Source organism: Megalobrama amblycephala, linkage group LG4 (genome assembly GCF_018812025.1).
Source record: "Megalobrama amblycephala isolate DHTTF-2021 linkage group LG4, ASM1881202v1, whole genome shotgun sequence".
Taxonomy (NCBI): Eukaryota; Metazoa; Chordata; class Actinopteri; order Cypriniformes; family Xenocyprididae; genus Megalobrama; species Megalobrama amblycephala.
In genome coordinates this window covers 35,600,097-35,623,654 of record NC_063047.1, presented here as the reverse complement: position 1 = coordinate 35,623,654, position 23,558 = coordinate 35,600,097, and the positions used below count along the sequence as shown (strand labels likewise).

At 37.6% G+C, this 23,558-nt stretch overlaps 1 protein-coding gene and 1 long non-coding RNA gene across 2 annotated transcripts in view; one reads left to right on the top strand and one right to left on the bottom strand.

Moving 5' to 3' along the window:
* LOC125267443 overlaps positions 1–22,945 on the top strand; it is a 58,833-nt gene extending 35,888 nt beyond the window's left edge. Inside the window, exon 3 of the long non-coding RNA XR_007184672.1 lies at positions 22,461–22,945. This is a non-coding gene — a long non-coding RNA (uncharacterized LOC125267443). The remainder of the gene's footprint in view (positions 1–22,460) is intronic.
* Positions 20,018–23,558, bottom strand: part of dmrt1 (doublesex and mab-3 related transcription factor 1) — a 64,139-nt gene continuing 60,598 nt past the window's right edge. Inside the window, exon 5 of the mRNA XM_048189087.1 lies at positions 20,018–20,103. Coding sequence (XP_048045044.1) covers positions 20,033–20,103 — 71 coding nt within the window. The 3' untranslated portion in view covers positions 20,018–20,032. The remainder of the gene's footprint in view (positions 20,104–23,558) is intronic.

Here is a 23,558-nt window from a genome sequence, read left to right as displayed (position 1 = left end):
TATGAAGGAATGGTCTCTGATCTCTTGTCAGGTCTCTTGTCCAAACTCATCAGGCATTATAGGTGAAGACTCAGAGCTGTTATCTTGGCAAAAGGAGGTTGCGAAAAGGATTGAATAAAAGGGTGCCAATAATTGTGGCCAATGCGTTTTGGAGAAAAACATTAATTTCATAATGTGATTTTACCCCCACTTTCAATTATTTTCCTTATATATACAGTGGGTACGGAAAGTATTCAGACCCCCTTAAATTTTTCACTCTTTGTTATATTGCAGCCATTTGCTAAAATCATTTAAGTTCATTTTTTTTTCCTCATTAATGTACACACAGCACCCCATATTGACAGAAAAACACAGAATTGTTGACATTTTTGCATATTTATTAAAAAAGAAAAACTGAATTATCACATGGTCCTAAGTATTCAGACCCTTTGCTCAGTATTTAGTAGAAGCACCCTTTTGATCTAATACAGCCATGAGTCTTTTTGGGAAAGATGCAACAAGATTTTCACACCTGGATTTGGGGATCCTCTGCCATTCCTCCTTGCAGATCCTCTCCAGTTCTGTCAGGTTGGATGGTAAACGTTGGTGGACAGCCATTTTTAGGTCTCTCCAGAGATGCTCAATTGGGTTTAAGTCAGGGCTCTGGCTGGGCCATTCAAGAACAGTCACGGAGTTGTTGTGAAGCCACTCATTTAGTTATTTTAGCTGTGTGCTTAGGGTCATTGTCTTGTTGGAAGGTAAACCTTCGGTCCAGTCTGAGGTCCTGAGCACTCTGGAGAAGGTTTTCGTCCAGGATATCCCTGTACTTGGCTGCATTCATCTTTCCCTCAATTGCAACCAGTCGTCCTGTCCCTGCCACTGAAAAACACCCCCACAGCATGATGCTGCCACCACCATGCTTCACTGTTGGGACTGTATTGGACAGGTGATGAGCAGTGCCTGGTTTTCTCCACACATACCGCTTAGAATTAAGGCCAAAAATTTCTATCTTGGTCTCATCAGACCAGAGAATCTGATTTCTCACCATCTTGGAGTCCTTCAGGTGTTTTTTTTTTTTAGCAAACTCCATGCGGGCTTTCATGTGTCTTGCACTGAGGAGAGGCTTCCATCGGGCCACTCTGCCATAAAGCCCCAACTGGTGGAGGGCTGCAGTGATGGTTGACTTTCTACAACTTTCTCCCATATACCGACTGCATCTCTGGAGCTCAGCCACAGTGATCTTTGGGTTCTTCTTTACCTCTCTCACCAAGGCTCTTCTCCCCAGATAGCTCAGTTTGGCCGGACGGCCAGCTCTAGGAAGGGTTCTGGTCTTCCCAAAAGTCTTCCATTTAAGGATTATGGAAGCCACTGTGCTCTCAGGAACCTTAAGTGCAGCAGAAATTTTTTTGTAACCGTGGCCAGATCTGTGCCTTGCTACAATTCTGTCTCTGAGCTCTTCAGGCAGTTCCTTTGACCTCATGATTCTCATTTGCTCTGACATGCACTGTGAGCTGTAAGGTCTTATATAGACAGATGTGTGGCTTTCCTAATCAAGTCCAATCAGTATAATCAAACACAGCTGGACTCAAATGAAGGTGTAGAACCATCTCAAGGATGATCAGAAGAAATGGAAAGCAGCTGAGTTAAATATATGAGTGTCGTGGTTAGATACAGATGGTAAATATCAGGCCTTTATCAAATTGTGTATCCACCTTAGAGATAATACCCATATTTATAATGAAGCAATCATATTTAAAAAAAAAAAAAAAAATATATATATATATATATATATATATATATATATATATATATATATATATATATATATATATATATATATATATATATATATTAATCATATCATATCATAACAAATTATCACTTATTGTTACTACTGTAAATCTATATTAATTTTGGGATCTCCTTCAGTGCTTTCAGAATCTTTATTTTTTAAAATTAATTTTGTTTCTGTATTTTTTAAATATATTTTTATATTAAAGGTCCCGTTCTTCGTGATCCCATGTTTCAAACTTTAGTTAGTGTGTAATGTTGTTGTTAGAGTATAAATAAAATCTGTAAAATTTTAAAGCTCAAAGTTCAATGCCAAGCGAGATATTTTATTTAACAGAAGTCGCCTACATCGAACGGCCAGTTTGGACTACATCCCTCTACTTCCTTCTTTAATGACGTCACTAAAACAGTTTTTTGACTAACCTCCGCTCACAGGAATACACAAGAGTTGCGTTTGTAGAGTGTGTTTGTCGCCATGTCGTCGAAACGCTGTTATTTTCATCCCGCAGTCCAATCACCGGGTCTGATTCCGGCTCAAATTGATAGGGTAAAATTAAAGACATGTTTACAATAACACTGAGCGCGTGCATCTCCACGTTATGGTAAGAGGCGTAAGATGCGCTAAACTGCTGTCGAATCACAACACAGGAACCGCTGGCACAATCAGAACTCGTTACGTATTTCTGAAGGAGGGACTTCATAGAACAAGGAAGTCATCAGCCCGTTTTTATGACAGTGGAAACAGCGGTATACAGATAAGTAAATTATGTGAAAAATACTGTGTTTTTTTACACGCAAAACATGAACACATGTTATATTGCACACTATAAACACAATCAAAGCTTAAAAAAAACACGAAAAATGGGACCTTTAACATATTTTAAAAAGTCTTTTATTTATAAAAATAAACACAAAATAGTACAAACTTTGCTAAAGTGATTCTTTTGAACAAGTATTAACCTAGACATTATTAAAAATGTATTATTTTAGCTAAAGTATTTGTATGCTTTTTACCCCATGCTGGGGAGCCTTTTACCCCGTGTATGGGGTAAAAGGCCCCCCCTCGCCACCTCATACATTTATAAGATTTTTAAACAAAATTAACCACTTTTATTAATTATTTTCACACAAAATCTGTTTCTCCATCAATGTTCAATACAAACATATATATTTTTTCTGCAATCATACACTTTGAGAGTAATGAAAAGCATATTTTTCTTAAGGTGTGCCTTTAGCCCCATTGTACCCTACTGTGTCCGAATTCACAGTATTCATTAAAGAGTAGGCAAAAAGTATCCAGATTACCTACTTCTCTCTGTGAAATTCTGAAGTGTGCAAAGAATGGACACTTTACTATCCCATGAGGCCACGGGAGAGGATTTGTGAATGGCAGTGAAGCGACAAAACTGATGCTGGTAGGTCACGTGATAAGGGCAACATGGCGAATGACGTCCAGATTATATTCATACTATACACATTCATACTATATAGCTCTACCATTGGAAAAATCATAATGGCTAACTTGGATCATATGTGCCATGGAAACCAATCACATTACAGCATTGATATCATTGAATTTGTTCAGAGTTGTGCAACAGTCAGTCACTGTTTGTGGATACCATAGTAATGAATGAAAAGTGTCATAAACTAAATCCTATCTGCCGTGCGATTGTCTGTGACTTCTCTTATAAAACAGCATATTTTTTTTTCAGTGTAAACTATAAAAATAGATCAATCCAAAATTAATGTCAATCCAGAAGATTAGCCAATGAACTGTCGATTCATTAAATGATGAGCTATTTCCTCACAAAAGCGGTTTATTCAGCGTAGTGAAGATTAACCTCCATTGACAATCTATTTTAAAAAAGGCCACTTGTCTCCTTCCCTGTCTACTGCAATGTTAGCATTTTTTCAGCTAAGGTTGCAGGCTTGCCTTCAAGTGGCTTTGGTTTCCTTAGTTACCCTTGGTCACCATAGTAATTAATCAGTCTCACCTTTGCCTTGTTAACCTCTTGATAGCCTGGGTATACTAGGGTGACTAGACGTGCCGTTTTTCCCAGGACAGTCCCATATTTCAGCCCCATATTCACTGTCCCGACTTAAGAAAAAATCATGTTTTGTCCCATATTTCATCTTTCCTAAAATTTCTTTAGACTGGGTAATCATAGAATGAGTATTAAGTGTTCTGTCACACGAGAACAGCCCAATCAATTCGCTGTAGAACAAAATTACCATCCAATCACAATTCGTTATTGATTAACTTGCCGTTAGATAGGCTAGATAGGCGAATCTTGCTGAATGACACACACCAAAAGCACTCTCTCGCACGTGCGCTCTTTCCTTGCGCGCGATCCCAGTTCTCTCAGACAGCACGCGATCAGTTCTTCATGCATCTGAAAGGTCAAATGCATAGTTTTTCAAAATGTCCATCGTGTGGAGTATCTCATTTAAATACAGTCCGTTATAACTTATGGCTTAAGTGGACGTAAACAGGTGGGTGAAAATAGGTGTCCGTATATTACATCCATGAATTCGTTCTTAAAGGGACAGTAACCTAATTAAATATTTGTCATTAATGTTAACCAAACAACAAAATATGTTAAATAAACATATACATGGTAAATAAACCTACTGTATCTGAAAAACAAGTTTTATATATATATTAGGGCTGTCAATAGATTACTTTTTTTTTTTAATCGCGATTAATCGTGCACCTTAATCGCGATTAATCATACACTTATCGTGAAATTAAGCATACACCATTTATCTTGTTTAACACGTCCATTTTGCCATCATTGCCTATATCCAGCAAAGTAAACCATCAGATTGAAGTGTGATTTTCACAAAACTGTATTTTTCAGCTTTAGTAAAGGTAAATTTAGATGTCTTTCCAAAAAAGGACACCAAATAACCAAAGGATATGATTTCATATAATTCATACATTTATGCACACCAAAGCACCCATAAAAAAAATCACAGCAAAAAAACGTTTCAGAATACACAATGTATATAGTATGTGCAACAGCAAAGAGCTTGTTTACATTTTAGACAAGTCAAGTTGCCATACTGAACAGGACCACATGGAGATGCCAAAAAAAAACTAAAACAACCACCTTGACCTGCATATATACTAAAGTACACACCAACGTACACAGGACAAATCCAAACATTATCCTGAATGTGTGTGAAAACAATGTGAATGTACTGAAATGTGTCTGCTGAGAAACATAGTTTTCATATCATCTGGCCATACAGCGGTGGGATGTTTCGACAGCGCGATGTGTGAGGGCTCGCGCTCTTCAGATGCAATGACACAATATGACAGAGAGTTTGTGTTTTAAAGCGAAACAGACACTGGAATGAATAATTCTCTCTGCCATCTCTAATATAATCAGCATGGACTTGTAACCCTCTATCGCATAGTGTTGTCATATGGCAACATACTCTTTGTGTTCATTTCCTTGCCACCGTCTCTTTAAGAGAACATTCTAGTTTTTTTTTGTTGGTAAGAGAAGACCTTAGTTTAGCCAATGATGTGCTTTGGTTAAATCACATGACATGCATTTTTTTTTCTGTGACGCGATATCTGACAGACTGCTGTCTCTTGTCGGTAGTTGCTGAAAGCAAACTAAAACGTCAGTAACAAACAAGGACCCGCCCATGTCACATTCACAAAAAAAATGTTAACATCATCTCAGGTAAGGTATGATGACATATTCACCACTCAAAAAAGTTTTTATGAAATTAGTTTTTGGTAAATCGAGAAAATGTCTGTGTTGCCATATGGCAACACTGTGCAATAATGGAATGACTTTATTATAATAGGTTAGCTAGCTAGCAAAAGTTAGCTGCAGTCTATTAAGCTGTAACAATAAAAACATTAATGCTAGTGATATAATGTTGATTAGTCGTATGTTAAGGACTGCCGTGGCATTTGTATTATGGATTAAATCAACATCAGAGACCTGCCACCACAGCCAGTACTACTGGCCCAGATCTACCACTGGCCTACCATGGTGTCTCAAAAAGGCAGGTGCAAGTGGATGTAAGTGTATTGTTAGGGTGAAGAGCACCAAATGTAATGCTTTTTGAAGTTTTGTACAGAAAAAAGGTGAAGTTTCAAGGATTATGGGGGGTTCATGTTCATAACCTTCCTCTCATAAGATTGCGTAATGTTGAATTTTCATGAACTGCAATGTTTTTGGTTTTATGTCAATGTTTTATGATACATGATGAACAGTATTAGATTTGTTTTTAACTGTCTACATTTGCAATTTAAATAATATTCATGAAAAATGTAATGAAATTTAAAGAATATAAAGCATTATTCAGCAAAAGAGAATGGAAAAGCACAAGATGTTGGAAAATAAGTATAAGGTGTTGTTTATAATTACTGCTAAAGCTTATAAGAGCATCAATTGATTCAATACAAACAACATTAATGAGGAAAAATATTAACTATATATACTTACACTTATTCTAAGTTATTTCCACTATTGTACGTTGTTGCCATATGGCAACATATCATAAAGTACCTTAAAATAATATATTTTTTTACAGCACTTTAAGTTAAGCCATTCTAAGAAAAGAAAAAGAGACAAATATTTTTTTTTAATAGATTTATCATAATGCATGCGGTAGAGGGTTACGATCATCTAACTGCGTGACGTAAATGGTGTTATGATGCAATTTCACATGCTTCCGTAATTTTTTTTGCATTAAATGCATCAAATTATTTTAACGTGTTAAGGATTTTGAATGAATTGCATGCGTTAACGCGTCAACGTTGACAGCCCTAAAATATATATATATCTATAGTGAAATAAAATTTCTCATATCATGGTCATATTGCCCACCCGTCCCTTATTCCACTAAGAGAAATCTGGTCACCCTAATATATACCCCTGTGTTTTAGTCTTTGTTTGTCGGTCATTGTCTTTACACCCCTTTGTAAGTCTGTTGCATTTCCTGTTCGATCTGTGGATTAAAGTTTTCATGTTTCGATTATTGGCCTCTGCTTTGCTGTTTTGATTACCTTTTCTTGTGTGTTTATTGAATAAAGAATGCTTGCAATTAGATCCTCACCTCTCCTCTTCCCTGCATGCTAACCATAACAATTGTCATATAAACAAGATTTTTATTTTTCATGGCAGAATATAATATAAATATTTTGGATATTAAATTATCTTGATTTATCTGCTTTTGGCAGGTGTAGTAGCCTATTAAATTTAATTTTGGACACAATGGGTTTGTGATAATATATTAATTATTTTTTAATTCAATATCACAATAATGAGAGCTCATCTGATGTGGCACACTTGCTGTTTATAATCTACACAAAGCTAACATTTTCCATCTCAGACCAGCCCTTTCTTCAGTTCATGGAAATTTCCAATATGAACAACCTATTCTCTGTTAATACTGCCACATGTTCTTATCAGCACTTAAACACCTTCTTTGTTTTCTGCAAACAAGACTCTGTTTCCTAAAACATATTTGCACCCTCATCCCTTCTGCACTCAAAAACATATTAACATTTTCACCCGGGTGCATGTGGACATTAAAATAACCACTGAGAGAGAGACAGAGAGAGAGACAGAGAGAGAGAGATGCCTATGCATCTCCATTCAAGCAGACATGGAGCTGGAACACTGACAGCAGCGTTCATAAGGTTTCAATATCTGAAAGGTGCCCCCCCTCCCCTCCTCTACAGTGTCATGTAATACAAAACTGTGGGAGACTATAAAAATATTAGCATGTGAAACATTAAAACTAATTCCACTTTTCCTGGTCACATTAACACACCATATTTGCCTGCCTCCTCCTGACCTTTTGGTCTATTCAATACAATACCTTTTTTTTTCTTTTCTTTTTTTTTCAAGAGAAATAGACAGACATGTTCTCTGTGCTGTGTGTAAGTGTAAGACAAATCTATTATTCTCTTCTTAAAAACATTGAAATTTGATATTTATTGAGCTTCTGTTTGTACATAAGAACTGTTACAGAGAAATTATATGGCTTTAGCAGCACTGGTGGATGAATATTGTAAGACAAAAATATTTAAAAATATGATTACTAATAAAAAAAAGTCTAGATAATATTATAAGAGCCTGTCTTTGACTATTTGTAAGGCCTGTCCTGTTGTAATGTTCTTTGTCAGCCAAATAAAAATCCATGTACCGGCCAAGTGAATATAACTGCTTTACATTTGCGAACAATTTCATGACTGTCCAACAGTCACTAGACAGTCGCCGGGCAGCTATTGCTAAGGTTTGGCCGTGAGCCGACTGAATGTGGACGTGTCTTTCACTTGTTCGTCATCTTTCAAAAGCTCATTTGTCCCATCAGCCAGCCGTACAGAAGCAGACAGAGCTGGTCTCTCTGTGAAGGCATTGATTGGCTGACGTGCGATGGAACGTCCTACTCCTCTCTGACTCCACATTCATTTCTCAGCCTGCAGAAAGGAAGCTCATTTATCTCCAGTGTCACTCCTTTTTTATTCCTTTATTTTCTTTGGCTCTGTTCGTGCACATACAGTCTGTGAGTCACTGGAAGCATTCATTCAATCAAATGTCAAAAAGATGCTATTTTAGAAGATGGTCATAGGTCATTAATAATCCTTAAAGATTAATAATTTCCGTAGAGGATTTACATGGTATGAGATCAGCTGAATAATTACATTACGCACATTAGTTTTCTACTTAGTGTGAAAAAAAGTGATAATGTACACGGACTAATAGTCTGAGATCTCTAGTGACGTTTTTTCAACACCATTTGGTATTGTTAACACTTTAAAATAAGCGTAATTTATTAAAGGGTTAGTTCACCCAAAAATGAAAATTCTGTCATTAATTACTCACCCTCATGTCGTTCCACACCCAGAAGACCTTCGTTCATCTTCTGAACACAAATTAAGATATTTTTGATAAAATCTGATGCCAGCAAGATCATTTCCTTTTTCAATGCCCAGAAAGGTACTAAAGACATTTTTAAAACAGTTCATGTGACTACAGTGGTTCAACCTTTAATGTTATGAACCGACCAGAATACTTTTTGTGCACCAAAAAAACAAAATAACGACTTTATTCAACAATATCTAGTGATGGCCGATTTCAAAACACTGCTTCATGAAGCTTCGAAGCTTTATGAATCTTTTGTTTCAAATCAGTGGTTCGGAGCGCCAAAGTCACATGATTTCAGTAAACAAGGCTTCGTTACGTCATAAGTGTTTTGAAATTTCAATGGTTCGTGTGACTTTGACAGTTTGATACATGCTCCGAACCACTGATTTGAAACAAAAATTTGTAAAGCTTCTAGGCTTCATGACGTAGTTTTTTTGAAATCGCCCATCATTGATATTGTTGAATAAAGTCGCTATTTTGTTTTGTTTTTTGGCGCACAAAAAGTATTCTTGTCGCTTTATAATATTAAGATTGAACCACTGTAGTCACATTAACTGTTTTAAATATGAATTTCGAAGATGAACGAAGATCTTACAGGTGTGGAACGACATGAGGGTGAATAATTAATGACAGAATTTTTATTTTTGAGTGAACTAACCCTTTAACATTAGTTAATTTATTAACTACCATGAACTAACCATGAGCAATACATTTGTTACTGTATTTGTCAATCTTTAAGTTAATAAAAATACAGAAATTCATTGTTTGTTCATGTTAGTTCACAGTGCATTAACTAATGTTAACAAATACAACTCTTGATTTTAAAAATGTATTAGTAAATGTTGAAATTAACATTAACAAAGATTAATAAATGCTGTAGACGTGCAGTTCATTATTAGTTCATGTTAACTAAAGTAGTTAACTAATGTAAAATTTATATATAACCACAAACCAGCAACAGGGTGTTAGGGGACCAAGGCTCATCGATGCACAAGGTCAACAAAAGCTATCCCATCTGGTCCAAGCCATCAAAAACTACTGTGGCACTAGTCAAACAAAATTATAATGATGGTTATGGGAGGAATGTGTCACAACACACTCTGCTGCGTATGGGGCTACATAGCCACAGACCGATCAGAGCACCTATGATGTCCCCTCTCCACCGCCGAAAGCGTCTACGATGCTTGTGACTGTCGGAATTGGCCCTTGGAGCAGTGGAAGAAGGTCCCCTGGTCCTATGATTCCTGTATTCTTTCACATCACATGGATGGCCATGTTTGTGTGCTCCATTTACCTGGGGAAGTAATGGCACCAGGATGCACTGTGGGATGACGAGTGTGATGCACTGGGCAATGGAAATCCTTGGGTCCGGCCATTCATGTGGATGTAAATTTGACACGTGCCTCCTACCTAAACATTGTTGCAGACCAGGTACACCCCTTCATGACATTGTGTTTCCTGGTGGAAGTGAACTCCTTCAGCAGGATAACAGACCATCCCACACTGCACACATTGTTCAGGAACATGATGAAGAGTTCAAAATTTTGACCTGGCCTCCAAATTGCTTATATGATTAGTGACATAATGTAGAAAAAAATAGCACACACCAGCAGAATTTGTGAAAATAGCTTGAAGAGCCACAGTAAATCTGCTCTGTATTCAACTTCATATTGACACATGGTGATAAGATGTTAGTGTGTTTGAAGTTTTTTGCCAAAACTGACATTACAGCTTTTGGAAGATGGGGTGAGAGACTCATCGGCACATCTGTAGGCCAACGGAAATACCGAAATCGTGCATGCTTCTTTGATTGTTACATTTAAGCTATCATGTGCGCTACCAGCTCTGCTGCTGCAAAGCATTAAGCTCAGTAACTGATCTCTTGTAAAATACGTTTGGAAATACTATAGACATGGAACGCATGAGCGTGAGGATTCCACACGGTTATCCTAGGAGATGATAAACAAAAGGATAAGGTGATATACTTTAAGTGATATATTGAGCACATGTGGGATTGCACAAAGAGAGAGAGAGAGAGAGAGAAGAGAGAAAATAAAAGAAGAAGGCTGGGGGTTGAAGACTGAGACTTCACCTCTGATTTATTCTAATCCGTAAAGGTTAGTGTATCTAAGAACAGATCAGTTCAGTAGATCACATCACTGCACATCCGTTACACATTTGCTTCCCTCCCAAATCTTTTTACAAAAGACTTGAGAGGTGGAAAAAAAAATCTCCTGAAAAAAACAGGTGGACACATGAAGGACAGAATTGTCCAGCCTGGAAAGAGTCTTCCAGAAACAAAAGGAAAACCTCTAGGAGAGATTAATGTTCTCCTCTATATATTCCAATCTAGAATCCAGCTTTTCTTTTATGGCTTTCTGTGCACTCTTTGGTATTGTGCGCTTACGGAAATAGCTGCATCACCCTGTTCGGCAGGGCGTTGCAGTAACTACAGGGAGTCCGTTTGGATCCACTCTTGCTCAAGTAAAACCGATCTGGCGAGCTCATCTTCACACAAACCTCAAGGCCTGTGGTTCTTCAAATCTTTTGTGTTAACACTTATGGAAAGTGTTTATGTAGGGTCAAGGACACCGCCTTACACTTCTCTTGTCCTCGGGCAGGGTTTTACAGTGAGGTTGAGTGTTTTGTGTTCACAGAACATAAAAGCAATGTTCACAGCAGCAGAATACGGTTGTCAGTCATGTTTTGGAGTGCTTAAGCCGTTGTTTTGTTTTCAGTGCTAAATATGGTTTAAAGGTGCCGAAGAACATGTTTTCAAAAGATGTAATATAAGTCTTAAGTGTTCCCTGAATGTGTCTGTGAATTTTCAGCTCAAAATACCCCATAGTTTTTTTTTTTAATTATTATTATTATTAACTGCCTATCATTATAAATGCACTGATTCAGGGTACGCGGCCCCTTTAAATCTCGTGCTCCACGCCCCAAGAGCTCGCGCTTGCCTTAAACACCATAAACAAAGTTCACACAGCTAATATAACCCTTAAAATGGATCGTTACAAAGTGTTCGTCATGCAGCATGTCTAATCGCGTAAGTATAGTATTTATTTGGATGTTTACATTTGATTCTGAATGAGTTTGATAGTGCTCCGTGGCTAAAGCTAACATTACACTGTTGGAGAGATTTATAAAGAATGAAGTTGTGTTTATGAATTATACAGACTGCAAGTGTTTAAAAAATGAAAATAACGACAGTCTTGTCTCCGTGAATACAGTAATAAACGATGGTAACTTTAACCACATTTAACAGTACATTAGCAACATGCTAACGAAACATTTAGAAAAACAATTTACATCACTAAAACATCACTAAAAATATCATGTTATCATGGATCATGTCAGTTATTATTGCTTCATCTGCCATTTTTCGCTATTGTCCTTGCTTGCTTACCTAGTCTGATGATTCAGCTGTACACAGATCCAGACGTTAATACTGGCTGCCCTTGTGTAATGCCTTGAACATGGGCTGGAATATGCAAATATTGGGGCCGTACATATTAATGATCCCGACTGTTGCGTAACAGTCGGTGTTATGTTGAGATTCGCCTGTTCCTCGGAGGTCTTTTAAACAAATGAGATTTATATAAGAAGGAGGAAACAATGGAGTTTGAGACTCACTGTATGTTATTTCCATGTACTGAACTCTTGTTATTCAACTATGCCGAGGTAAATTCAATTTTTGAATCTAGGGCACCTTTAAAATGAGAGCATACTTTCTATAACCCAACCGACTCCTTTTTGTTTTATGATTTTTCAATGCTAATTATGGTTTAAAACTAGAGTGACCTTTATACTTTCTATAATCAAGCTGACTTGTTTTTTTTTTGTTTTTTTCAGTGCTAAATATGGTTTAAATCTAGAGTGACATTTATACTTTCTATAACCAAACTGACCTATTATTCAATGTGAATTGTGTGCAGAGCCTGTTTAGTCATTGCTAAATATCTCAGAGGGGTCGAGTCAAAGTTGTACCATCAAAACCACAATATATCACATTCCCAGGTAAAGCACTGACAGTGTGAGAGGAAGTGGACATTTGGTGTGTGTCCTGCTGAGTCCTCTGCAGTTAAACAACCTGCCTCCCACCAGGGGAAAGCACACCAAAAGGACAAACAAATCCAGGGGAAACATGGCACAAATGCACTTGACATCCTAAGTAGAAAGATAAATAGAGAACATAAGTCAACGGAAAAAGTTTAGAAGTTCAAACATGTAAGACTGGTTTCCATTGCATCGATTAGTAAGTTCATGTGTCTCTTGTGCTGTAGTTTGTGTACTCTTCCAGGTGCCCAGGATAATATGGACTCAGTAACTGATCCCATGATGGATGAGTATTGCATGAAATCCCACTTTCAGATGGACGCTAGAAACAGGAAGATCATATTTATTCTTTTTGATAGGGCACCATTATGAGAAACTGTTTGACATATTTAGGGACGTGTCAGAACATTTCCTTTGCATTCTTTTCCAGAACTTTTTCCACCCCACATTTTTTTTATTTATTTTTTCGTTTGTCTTGTTTCCAGTAAACTTCCCTAAAACACGATACATTTACTTAAGATGGAAAATTGCATAAGAATACTTTTAATTCATTAATTCTTTTTTCTTAACACATTGGCAAATAGATTTTTTTTTATTCTTTTATGCATACGTTATTTATGTAAACATTTTATTTTATTATTTTATTTGTATTTTATGCATTTCTTTGATTTCTTTTGTTTTTCATTTATTTAAGCAGGGTTAAGCCACTGATGCAGTCTCTTTTCTGTAAATCTGAACAAACAACATAAACAATTCATAATGCAGAGCTGCAGCCACATACCTGCTTACAAACAGACGTAAACCATATTCCCTCCCCTACTTTTCTTTTTTTTTTTTTTTTCCCCTTCTTCCTAGGAAAGCACAATGCTTCCTCTCACATGAAGTGTTGTAATCAGTTGCTTTTGGAGCTGTGGCATGGTTAACATGAGGGTGTGAGATCTGAACTCTGAAAAGGACAACTGTGCAGCCATGGAGAGTACAAGAGAAAAGTGCAGTGAGAGTAGAGAAGAGGACTTGTGGAGACCTGTAAGGCCTCTGTACCAAAAAAGGACCCATGTTCCAGGACCTCTCCTGCCAGTCTCCCATGGATTACCTTCCAGGGACTATATGGATTAAGTGTTCTTAAGAAGCGGTAAGACTATCCAACAAAGTGTTTGGAAGGCTTTAAGATGTCAGGCTTTGAGTGAACTAAGGTTTTGAGGGCCAAGTGATATCCAGTGAGAGCCATGTCAAGCCCTTTGGATGCATAAGAAATGGCTTTTATGGAGCTCTATAATGGACCAAGAGACTTCACAGCAAAATATCTGTTTTAACAATATGAATATGTGAAAATCAGGCCCCCATCCCAACAATAGCTCATCATTCAAAACAAATACAGCTGAGAGAGATTGAAAGATATATAGATAGACTGAAATGTCTGGTTGCAATTATGTCCTTTCAAAGATGATGCAATTTTGACTGTCAGAGCCCCTACTGAGACCTTCTGAAAGACATGTCCACCAGAATGGAGGCTGGAGGTGTAGGTTGGAGCTAAAGAGCAGCATGCCATCTCTTCTAGGCACCTCTCGACTGGCATACTGCTCTAGAACTTGTCAACTGTTTGTGCTCAAGTTCCCTCAGAAGAATGGGGAGGCCAAGCCACTCGTAAATAACGTCTCTCCATTGGGAAGCAGCTGAGGCAGGAAGAGCGGCTGAGTTTTGATACTTATTACAGATGCAGAAAATTTTAGTTTGATACAGCAGAACTGGGTTTAACGACCTCTCTAATCACAGGGGGAAAGGATCCTTGTGCTGTCCATCTGATGTATTTATTAGTCGTGTTTACACACCCAAGGTAATGGAGTTCAGCGGCTAGCTGTGGAGGACAGGGATCAGCTCAGCATCTGAACTACATGAAGGAATAACTCTTTCTGCTGTGTTACAACAGAGACTCTGGATGGGATTTGTAACGGTCAAGCTTAGAAATAGAAGGTTATGCATGTTTGGTCCTCGGGCCAGCAGGTTGGGGTCTCTTGCATTGAGGTAACAGATGTGAGATGCACTGAAAATTGACAGAGATCCGCATTTTGGAAATAATACTACGGGCTTTTATTGGCTGCTGGGTTATAAGCAGCCTCCCGATTGGTTAGATTTACGAGTTTTGTCCTACTTCTGATTCACAATTGAATTATATAATTACAGTAAGGCTATACAATTCAGCTTTGCCATATTAATAAATGCAGCCTGGGTGAGCAAACATTTGAATGGTAGTGTTTTGTTTTGTTTTTTCAAATCTTTTCCAGGTGCTGATAAACTTTTCCAAATGGAAATGTCAATCAGAAGAGTATCTGAAAGTCAAAATATTCACCCTGACCTTTAACCTTTAGTTGAAGTCACTAATGTTGATGAGCTGAAATAGACTTCTTTTCCCGAAAGTGATATAAGTATATCCAATAGCTTTGGCAAGCCTGTTTGAGTCCTGATGAAAGCAGGGAACTTTCAGACGAGTCGTTGCGAACAAGTCATTGCATCTGTCTTGCGTCACCAATAGCTCAACTGGGTCAGGTTTGTTACAAGCCAGCGCAGTCAAGCATGACACACCAGAACAGTATTCTTTTTTTCCTTTTTCAACATGTGGTGCCTTTTTAAGTCACACAGGCTATTATATGCACTTTGCTTTTCCCATCAGTTCGTCAATTTAAAACCAAATCGATGCTTTGTCATCCTCTGTGGTCCTATATAGATGGTGAGTTTCCTCCAAAATAATAGCCCATATTTTCTGCAGAGACATAAAAATGGTTGAATTGGACCATTAAACAGTTCGCTTGGTCTGTAAGAGCAGCCATGGAAGGTACGAGCCTGGAAGTGAATACTTAGCAGTAATTGTAAAAAATGTCGATTGTCAAGCCTAAAAGGAGCCTATCAGCATGCACTGGGCAGGAGGGGTTAAAAGATTTTATTATTTCCTTTGAAAAATTGATTCCAATTTATAAGAGGTGTCATATACAATTCCCCCTTTCTCTCTTCCTACTAAATCTTTCAGGCAGAAGCTTTTAAAACTTCAAATGCACCAATATCCTCTTACACATGTCATGGTATAGCCCTATATACGCTTTCCCTGGTCACTCAGTGCCTGAGACACCAACGTGTTCGGTGGAAATGAGGATTTTCCACTGAGGAAGAAACCGTAAAAGGCTGCTCTAGTGGTCTGGCTTTTCCATCACCTCTGCAGACAGACCCATCACCTCAAGCATGGCTGACAGGGTGTCCGCTGCATGGAGGCTGCAATCATCTCTGTTGTCATTCATTACTACCACAGCTGTCCATCCCCCCGTTCTGCTGGGACACTGCCAAGCTTCTGCATTTAGTATGAAGATGGCAATGTTGGACTGGATTCAAGAAAGATTTTAAGTCAATACAATTTTAGATATATAATATATATAATATATAAAACATTTTTTTAAAGGATCATTGTCAGAACACTAAAGAGCACTACTTTTCTTCTTCAATAGTCTGACAGTTATCCTTTTGAATAAATGTTTAAATGTTCATTCTATTATTTTTATTCACAAAAGGAAATATTTAGCAAGTTGTAAATATATATATATATAAATCCCTATTAGCCAGTCACGTTCAACTTTACGTCAGTGACTGAGGAATTGGGATCTCACCTGAGAGCCCAATCACCTTTGAGTAGTAACAAAACAATTGCACACTATATGCAAAAGAGTTTATTTCTGTTCTGCCAGTGCCACCACAGGACTTCAGACCAGCTCTTTGTCTGATATGGAGGTCAGCAGAAGGGAAAGGCTGTTTCTAAGTAGAGGTTGTCCCACTGGATAGTGGAAGCCATAGTCTTGGCATACCAGACCCAAGGCAAGCCGTGCCCCCTTGGGGTGAGAGTTCACTCCGCTCAGAGTGTTGCCTCCTCCTGGGCGTTGGCACACAGAGCCTTGCTGGCAGACATTTCTAGAACTGTAGCCTGGGCAACATCTAATGTTTGTGAGGTTTTACAATCTCCGTGTAGAGCCTGTTTCCTATACTGGCTACAAGTAGCTAGTAGGTGAGGGGACTCTCTCTGTGTCTCACTTACAGCTCTATTACCCTCTAAGGAAGGAATACAAGCACCTGTCTTGCTCCCCAGATGATTTCATTACCTGGCAAAACCTGGATGTAGTTCCTCCAGCGCCCTTCGGCAGACAGACGCAGCGGAGGCATCTGGCGCTAGGTCTAGCACTCATGTGTATGCCCAATAAGTTAGCCTCTGTGCTAGGTGCCCATGTGTTGTGATTCCCCTACAGGTGATCCCAGAGGTGTATTCTTCCACAGTGTAGCTTCCCTGTCGGGAAGCCGCGTCATTCCCTTGGCAAAGCCCACTCTGCCATCTCTGCTTGGTAATGGCTCCACCCTAGCATCCCGTTGTCACAATCCCCACCGCTGAACGGCTGGGACACCGTATCGGCTCCTTAGCGTAAAACTTAATGTATGAGTATCTGCATGCTGCCTTTACACCCGTGTAAATGGGGAGTGGTTCGCAATGCAGATCTCACTCACCAATGTCCATTGGCTTGTTTTGTTACCACTCAAAGGTGAGTTCCCAATTCGTCAGTCATTTGTCCTCCTTCAGGGAACGGGGGTTACATTAGTAAGCTAGCCTTTTTTTTTTTTTCACACAGATCTAGCTTAACAAAAATATCATTATAAATGTAAAGTAAAGCCTGCATCAAGGCCAGCAGAGGTTAATTTTTTTTAAATAAAAAAAAAAAGAAAGAAAAAAATCTGTCATCATTTACACACCTGCATATTGCTCCAACCTTGTAAGACTATAGTGTGCAAAAGGAGATATTTAGCAGAATGTCCAAACTGCATTTCATTTAAGCTGTACAATGAAAGTGGATGGGGGAAAAAAACTAGTGGAAAAAAGCTAAAACAACTCTGCTAAATATCTCCTTTTGTGTTTCATACTTAAAGTTTGAAAAAAAGTTTACAACATGAATTTTGATTTTCTTTTTAAATTTTTCAAATTTGTTTTTTATTTTGCTGAACTGTCCCTTTAAGACAGAAACAGAAACATGCATGCAGTGAAGAATGAGTGACCAGGTGAAGCTGGCATTTGGCCATTGCTGTCTTTTATTCACCTCCATGCTCTCATCAGACAGAGTGATCCACCCCATTTCCTTCAAGAATCAACAGCACTTAAAGCTGTGAATTAGTTTGCTGGATGTTTCTATTATAAGCTATATGACAGATTGTTTTACTGCCATTGGCAAAGAGAACTCATTTGAATCCAATTAGTTTGTGTGGATTTAAAGCTTGAACACACCCTAATCCTTTTCCTAATCACTGCCATGACTCAAGTGACAGCAAATTGCAACAGAGCAAACAGGAGGGATGTATTGTATATGGGTTGATACATACAATTTCCTAAGATTAAGTAATTGTAAAGTACAGTAATTATAATGATAAACATGTATGTGCTGTTTAAGCATATAACTTGTGGGTGTGGGACTAATAATGATGGTTTTGAACGTTGCCTCATAGGGTCATATTTGGTGCAGCGGATATAAATCTTTCACTCTGTTACTGTAATGTGTGCAGGAAGTCTTGCATTTGGCTGCTGCTAGCAGCTGAGCTGCACATGTTGCCCCCCCCTGCCTCTCAAAAGGGCCTCCTTAATGGATTTCTGAATAGAAAAATACTTTTACAATATACTTAAATACATAATTATCATATTATCGTCTTTGAACTAAACACTAAGTGCAAATATGTAGCGTCAGTAATGGTAATGTCTTAACATATGATCTTTCAGTTGTTCAGTAAGAAGTACTGCGCAAAGATCATTTTTTACAGGGGTGATATAATTTTTTCCCTCTAAGAAAACATGAGGGTTTTTCTCATAGATTTCAGCAGAAGGCCTTTGATCAAATGATAGCCATGCTCCAAGAGCTGTTTTGCAGGTGAGCGTATTTTAAGACTCTTCGATTTTCTATAATGAGCTCTAAGACATAAATCATTTGCTACCACACATTCAAACCAATCTTAAAGTGACAGCACCAAGAAATATAGACGTCCCTATGTGATTGATCGTATTTTGTATCAGCCTCTGGTAACCCTGTGTCCCTTAATTTTTGTTGTCTGGAAATATATTGTGCGTGTACAGAGGTATGAAAATATTATCAGTATATTAACACTTTTAAAAATGGTCTGGTTAAAATACTTATTTAAATTTTAAAGGTGTTACACTAAGAAAGTAGTTTAAAAGTGTTAGAAAATTAATTGTTATGTTAAATTAAAACATTGTTTTATATATATATAACAGATCAGCTTGACAAAAAAAATATGATTATGATGTGGATGTGCATGACGTGTTATATTTCTGAGGTTGTAACACTTCCACAGTGAGGACAGCGAGAGGACAGCTTTTATCTCAGTCCTACACATCAAAGTAAAGGTATGTAGCTTTGTTTCAAGAGCCAGGTTTCAGGAGATATATCTGATGACTTCAGTGTCCAAACTGACATGAGGGGCATCACCCTTGCTCTCTCAGGTTCCCACTCAAGTCTTTCATGTTGCTGTGTAAAAGACAACACATCTTGTGAAATTTAAAGGTGGAGTCAAGTATGTCTTTTTATTGTTGTGCGCTCCAGAAATGAATACCTACAACTTTGGAGATCTTGTCCATTGGCATTGAAATGTGTAAATGTATTATTAAAGGGCTTTTGGCAATGTTTCATGATTCATTTGAAAATTATTGTTATACACTAAATCAGTAACTCCATTAAAGGGTTAGTTCACCCAAAAATAAAAATTCTTACTCATCCTCATGTCATTACACACCCGTAAGACCTTTGTTCATCTTCGTAACACAAATTAAGATATTTTTGATAAAATCCGATGGCTCAGTGATGCCTGCATAGCCAGGAAAACAATTAACACTTTCAGATGCCCAGAAAGCTACTAAAGACAAATTTAAAACAGTTCATGTGACTACAGTGGTTCAACCTTAATGGTATGAAGCGACGAGAATACTTTTCGGGTGCCAAAAAAACAAAATAACGACTTTATTCAACAATATCTAGTGATGGGCGATTTCAAAACACTGCTTCATGAAGCTTCGAAGCTTTACAAATCGTTTGTTTCGAATCAGTGGTTCGGAGCGTGTATCAAACTGCCAAATTAAATTTTCTTAAACTCTTGACATTACTGTTTTATTGTATTACAACAATTTTAAATGAATGTATAAATGAATGTTAGTACAGACTGGATTTGAGAGCCCACTGTTTCAGAGAAGCCCATCTCAGGTAACCTCAGTAACGTCCAGTCTAGTCCGTTGCCATATGATGGAGTGGGGGAGGGAGAGGCTGGCAGAGGATCATGCTGGAGGAAATGCCACCTGGATAGAGGGGGAAACATGAGAAGTTCACAGTTCTTCCTCAATGTCAGATATGGTATGGATCGGTTTAGTAACAGGCTCTTCTGTGTAGTCTTTCCCCTGTAAGGCAGGTCTGAGTCTTAAATCTAAATCTGTGTATCTGTGATGTGACAGGTCATCACACCTAAGTTCTGTGTCATGCAGAGGCCTTCAGTAAGAGAATTAGACACAGCACACAAATCAGGATATTTACTGTTGATATGTATTCTTAAAAGAAACAGGTGGACCCAAAGGAACTTCATTTGATGGTGTTGGAGAATTTTTGAGATGATGCAGGATGCCAGTATTTGCTCTACTTACAGCTATCTTGTGCTAGTCTTGAGTAGTTACAATAGTAATAGTAATGAAATCTATTTTAATTATGCACTATATCCCAAGTCTTTGAAAGCCACACATATCATACAATTGCTTTGTTTGACTACTTTTATCATGATTTCTAATTGATTGATTAAATTATTTTAACTGTACCATTATATACCTGTTTTGTTTATGCTGTTGTGCAGTTGCTGGTATTGTATAATTTATAAGCTTTTATTGTATAATTTATAAGTGTAAGTTTAATATACGTATAATATTTTCACTACTATTCAAATGTTTAGGGTCAGTAAGATTTAATTTAATGTAAGGATGCATTAAATTGGTCAAAATTGACAGTAAAGACTTTTACGTTGTTACAAAAACATTCTAAATCAAATAAATTAATTGAATAATCCTAAAAAACAAAACAAAAAGTATTACGGTTTCCGCAAAAATATTAACCAGCACAACTGTTTTCAACATTAATAATAATAATAAGAAATGTTTCTTGAGCAGCAAACCAGCATAAGGATCATGTGACACTGAAGTAATGATGCTGAAAATCCAGCTGTCATCACAGGAATAATTTACATTTTTAAAAAAAGTTCTTTTAAATTGTAATAATATTTCATTATATTACTGTATTATTAATGTAATAAATGTAGAGACTCTTTAAAAAACATTAAAAATCTTATACCCACCCCGGACTTTTGAATGTAGTGTAGTTCAAGCTAGTTCACAGAACATCATTTAACAGGAAAATGAATTTAATCCTCTAAAAATGACTTTAACTCTAAAGAACAGTGCAGATAATTCCCTGTTTTGCTTTCATATACAACAGAAGCCCAAACCACATTAGCGATAATGAGTTATTCAAATCAATTCAAATCAGCTATTGTAGTGGTCAGCCCATGCTGATTGTGGCCAAAAACTGAAAAAAGTGGTATAGTGGTCAGTCTGCGCCTGTTGTGTCAAATAGCCTGCAGATGTTTGGATCGTCATAAGATCCCCTGCTGGCTGGTATTTGGACATCATGTCCCTAATGTTCAGAGCGGATCAAAGGTATGAACCAGTTTTATTGCACAACATTGTGCAGGAAACAATCTGTGTTTACATGGCAACAGAGAGATTAGCACACATATTGTTGGCTAAATAGAGTCTAAGTGTCAGAGTAGCAACGACTCAGTCTTTACCCTCCAGCAAGGTTAAGTTTGTGGTGTGTGTCCAAACAAGTTTCTTTGTCAAGCTTTGCATGAGGAACCTGCTTTAATGACTTTCAAAATGTAATCATGACTCCTTTGAATAGTGAATCACACAAAAGGAGTCATTCACTGACTTTCTTGTAAAAAGTGTTCCTGTCAGTCCTCCGCTGGATATCCTGCCACTATGGCAAGAACTAGCCACCGTCTTGCCAGGCTAGCATGCTACCCACACTGACGCTGATGCTGTGTAAATGTGCTAGCGAGGCCAGCGATGGATATTATGTTTTACAGCCTCCTATTGTTTGAAGTGAAAGTGAGAGTGATGTTTTTTTCGGATTGCAGAAAAGAGAATCCTGCTATCCAAATAAAATAAAGTATAAAGTAATATTTTCTATTGTTTGTCACACAGATAAGCTTGACAAAAATATGATTATGATGTGGATGTGCAATATTATTTTTGAATTTTTTTTTTTTTTTTCACACAGATCAGCTTTACAAAATATATTTATGACGTCGATAATGCGTTTTATTTATATATTTAAAAAAATAAAATAAAATTCTAAGAAAGAAAAAGCAATGGTCTACTCTACAGGCTAAATTAGCCGTCTTTCCATATATAACCATTTTCATGTTTCACACCCCCTATTTCACCGCTCGTTGCCACTGAACAATAACCACCCCAAAATAAACCCAAACACAATCCCTTGTGTACATTCCTCCCTCAGAGCCTCTTCACGCTCTCATCAGGGGCTCCCGTGTTTGCTTCTCACCCACTCTTAACCTGACATGTAATCTCTTCCCCTTCGCCTGATCTTTCAGCGAGACTTTGTTCGGCCTGCTTGCACGAGGGAAGTGAGACCTCTCTCCCAGCAGGCATTACCCCAAGAATGCACAGAGAGGAGGAATCAGAGAGCCACGGCCAGGGCAGATGTCAAGTAGCCTCAGGGGCCGGACTCTTAACCCCAAGCTGAGGGTTTGTGGACAGCGATGGGAAGCCAACAGCGTGCTCTCTGGGAAAACAGAGCTGTGTTTTGTCATTGGACTCCAATAATGGGTGATAACTTCTTCAGCGAAGCTACCGCGGCCCCCGTGGGAGCTGAGCCCCCTCTACTAGCTTGTTAACGACTTTTTAATGTTTCCTCATTGAATGGTTGACAGTGTGTTTGAGAAAGGGTTGAATTAAATGTAAATATATATTCAGGATGTGTGCGTTGGGGAGTGGAGGTCAAAATCTGCCATTTAAAAATTATATTAATTATATTATATTGAAATAATATAAAAGAATTATTTTCTGTTTTTTTTTTTTTTTTTATATATTATGTTTTATATTATTTGTAATTTATTCCTGTGATGTCAAAGCTGAATTTTCAGCATCATTACTCCAGTCTTCAGTGTCACATGATCCTTCAGAAATCATTCTAATATGCTGATTTGCTGCTCAAGAAACATTATTATCAATGTTGAGAACAGTTGTGCTGCTTAAAGGATTAGTTCACTTCTGAATGAAAATTTCCTGATAATTTACTCACCCCCATGTCATCCAAGATGTTCATGACTTACTTTCTTCAGTCGAAAAGAAATTAAGGTTTTTGAGGAAAACATTCCAGGATTTTTCTCCATATAGTGGACTTCAGTGGGGTTCAGTGGGTTGAAGGTCCAAATTACAGTTTCAGTGCAGCTTCAAAGCGCTATGCGATCCCAGACGAGGTCTTCTAGCGAAACGATTGGTCATTTTCTAAAAAAAAAAAAAAAAAAATGTATTAAAAAAATGTACTTTTTATGTTCAAACTTTTTATTAGAGAAAATATTATTACAAGAAAATAGATTACAAATTTAACATCTTTTACATTCTAAGACCTAAATGTATATACTTTTTAACCACAAATGCTCATCTTGCACTGCTTTGCGATGTGCCAC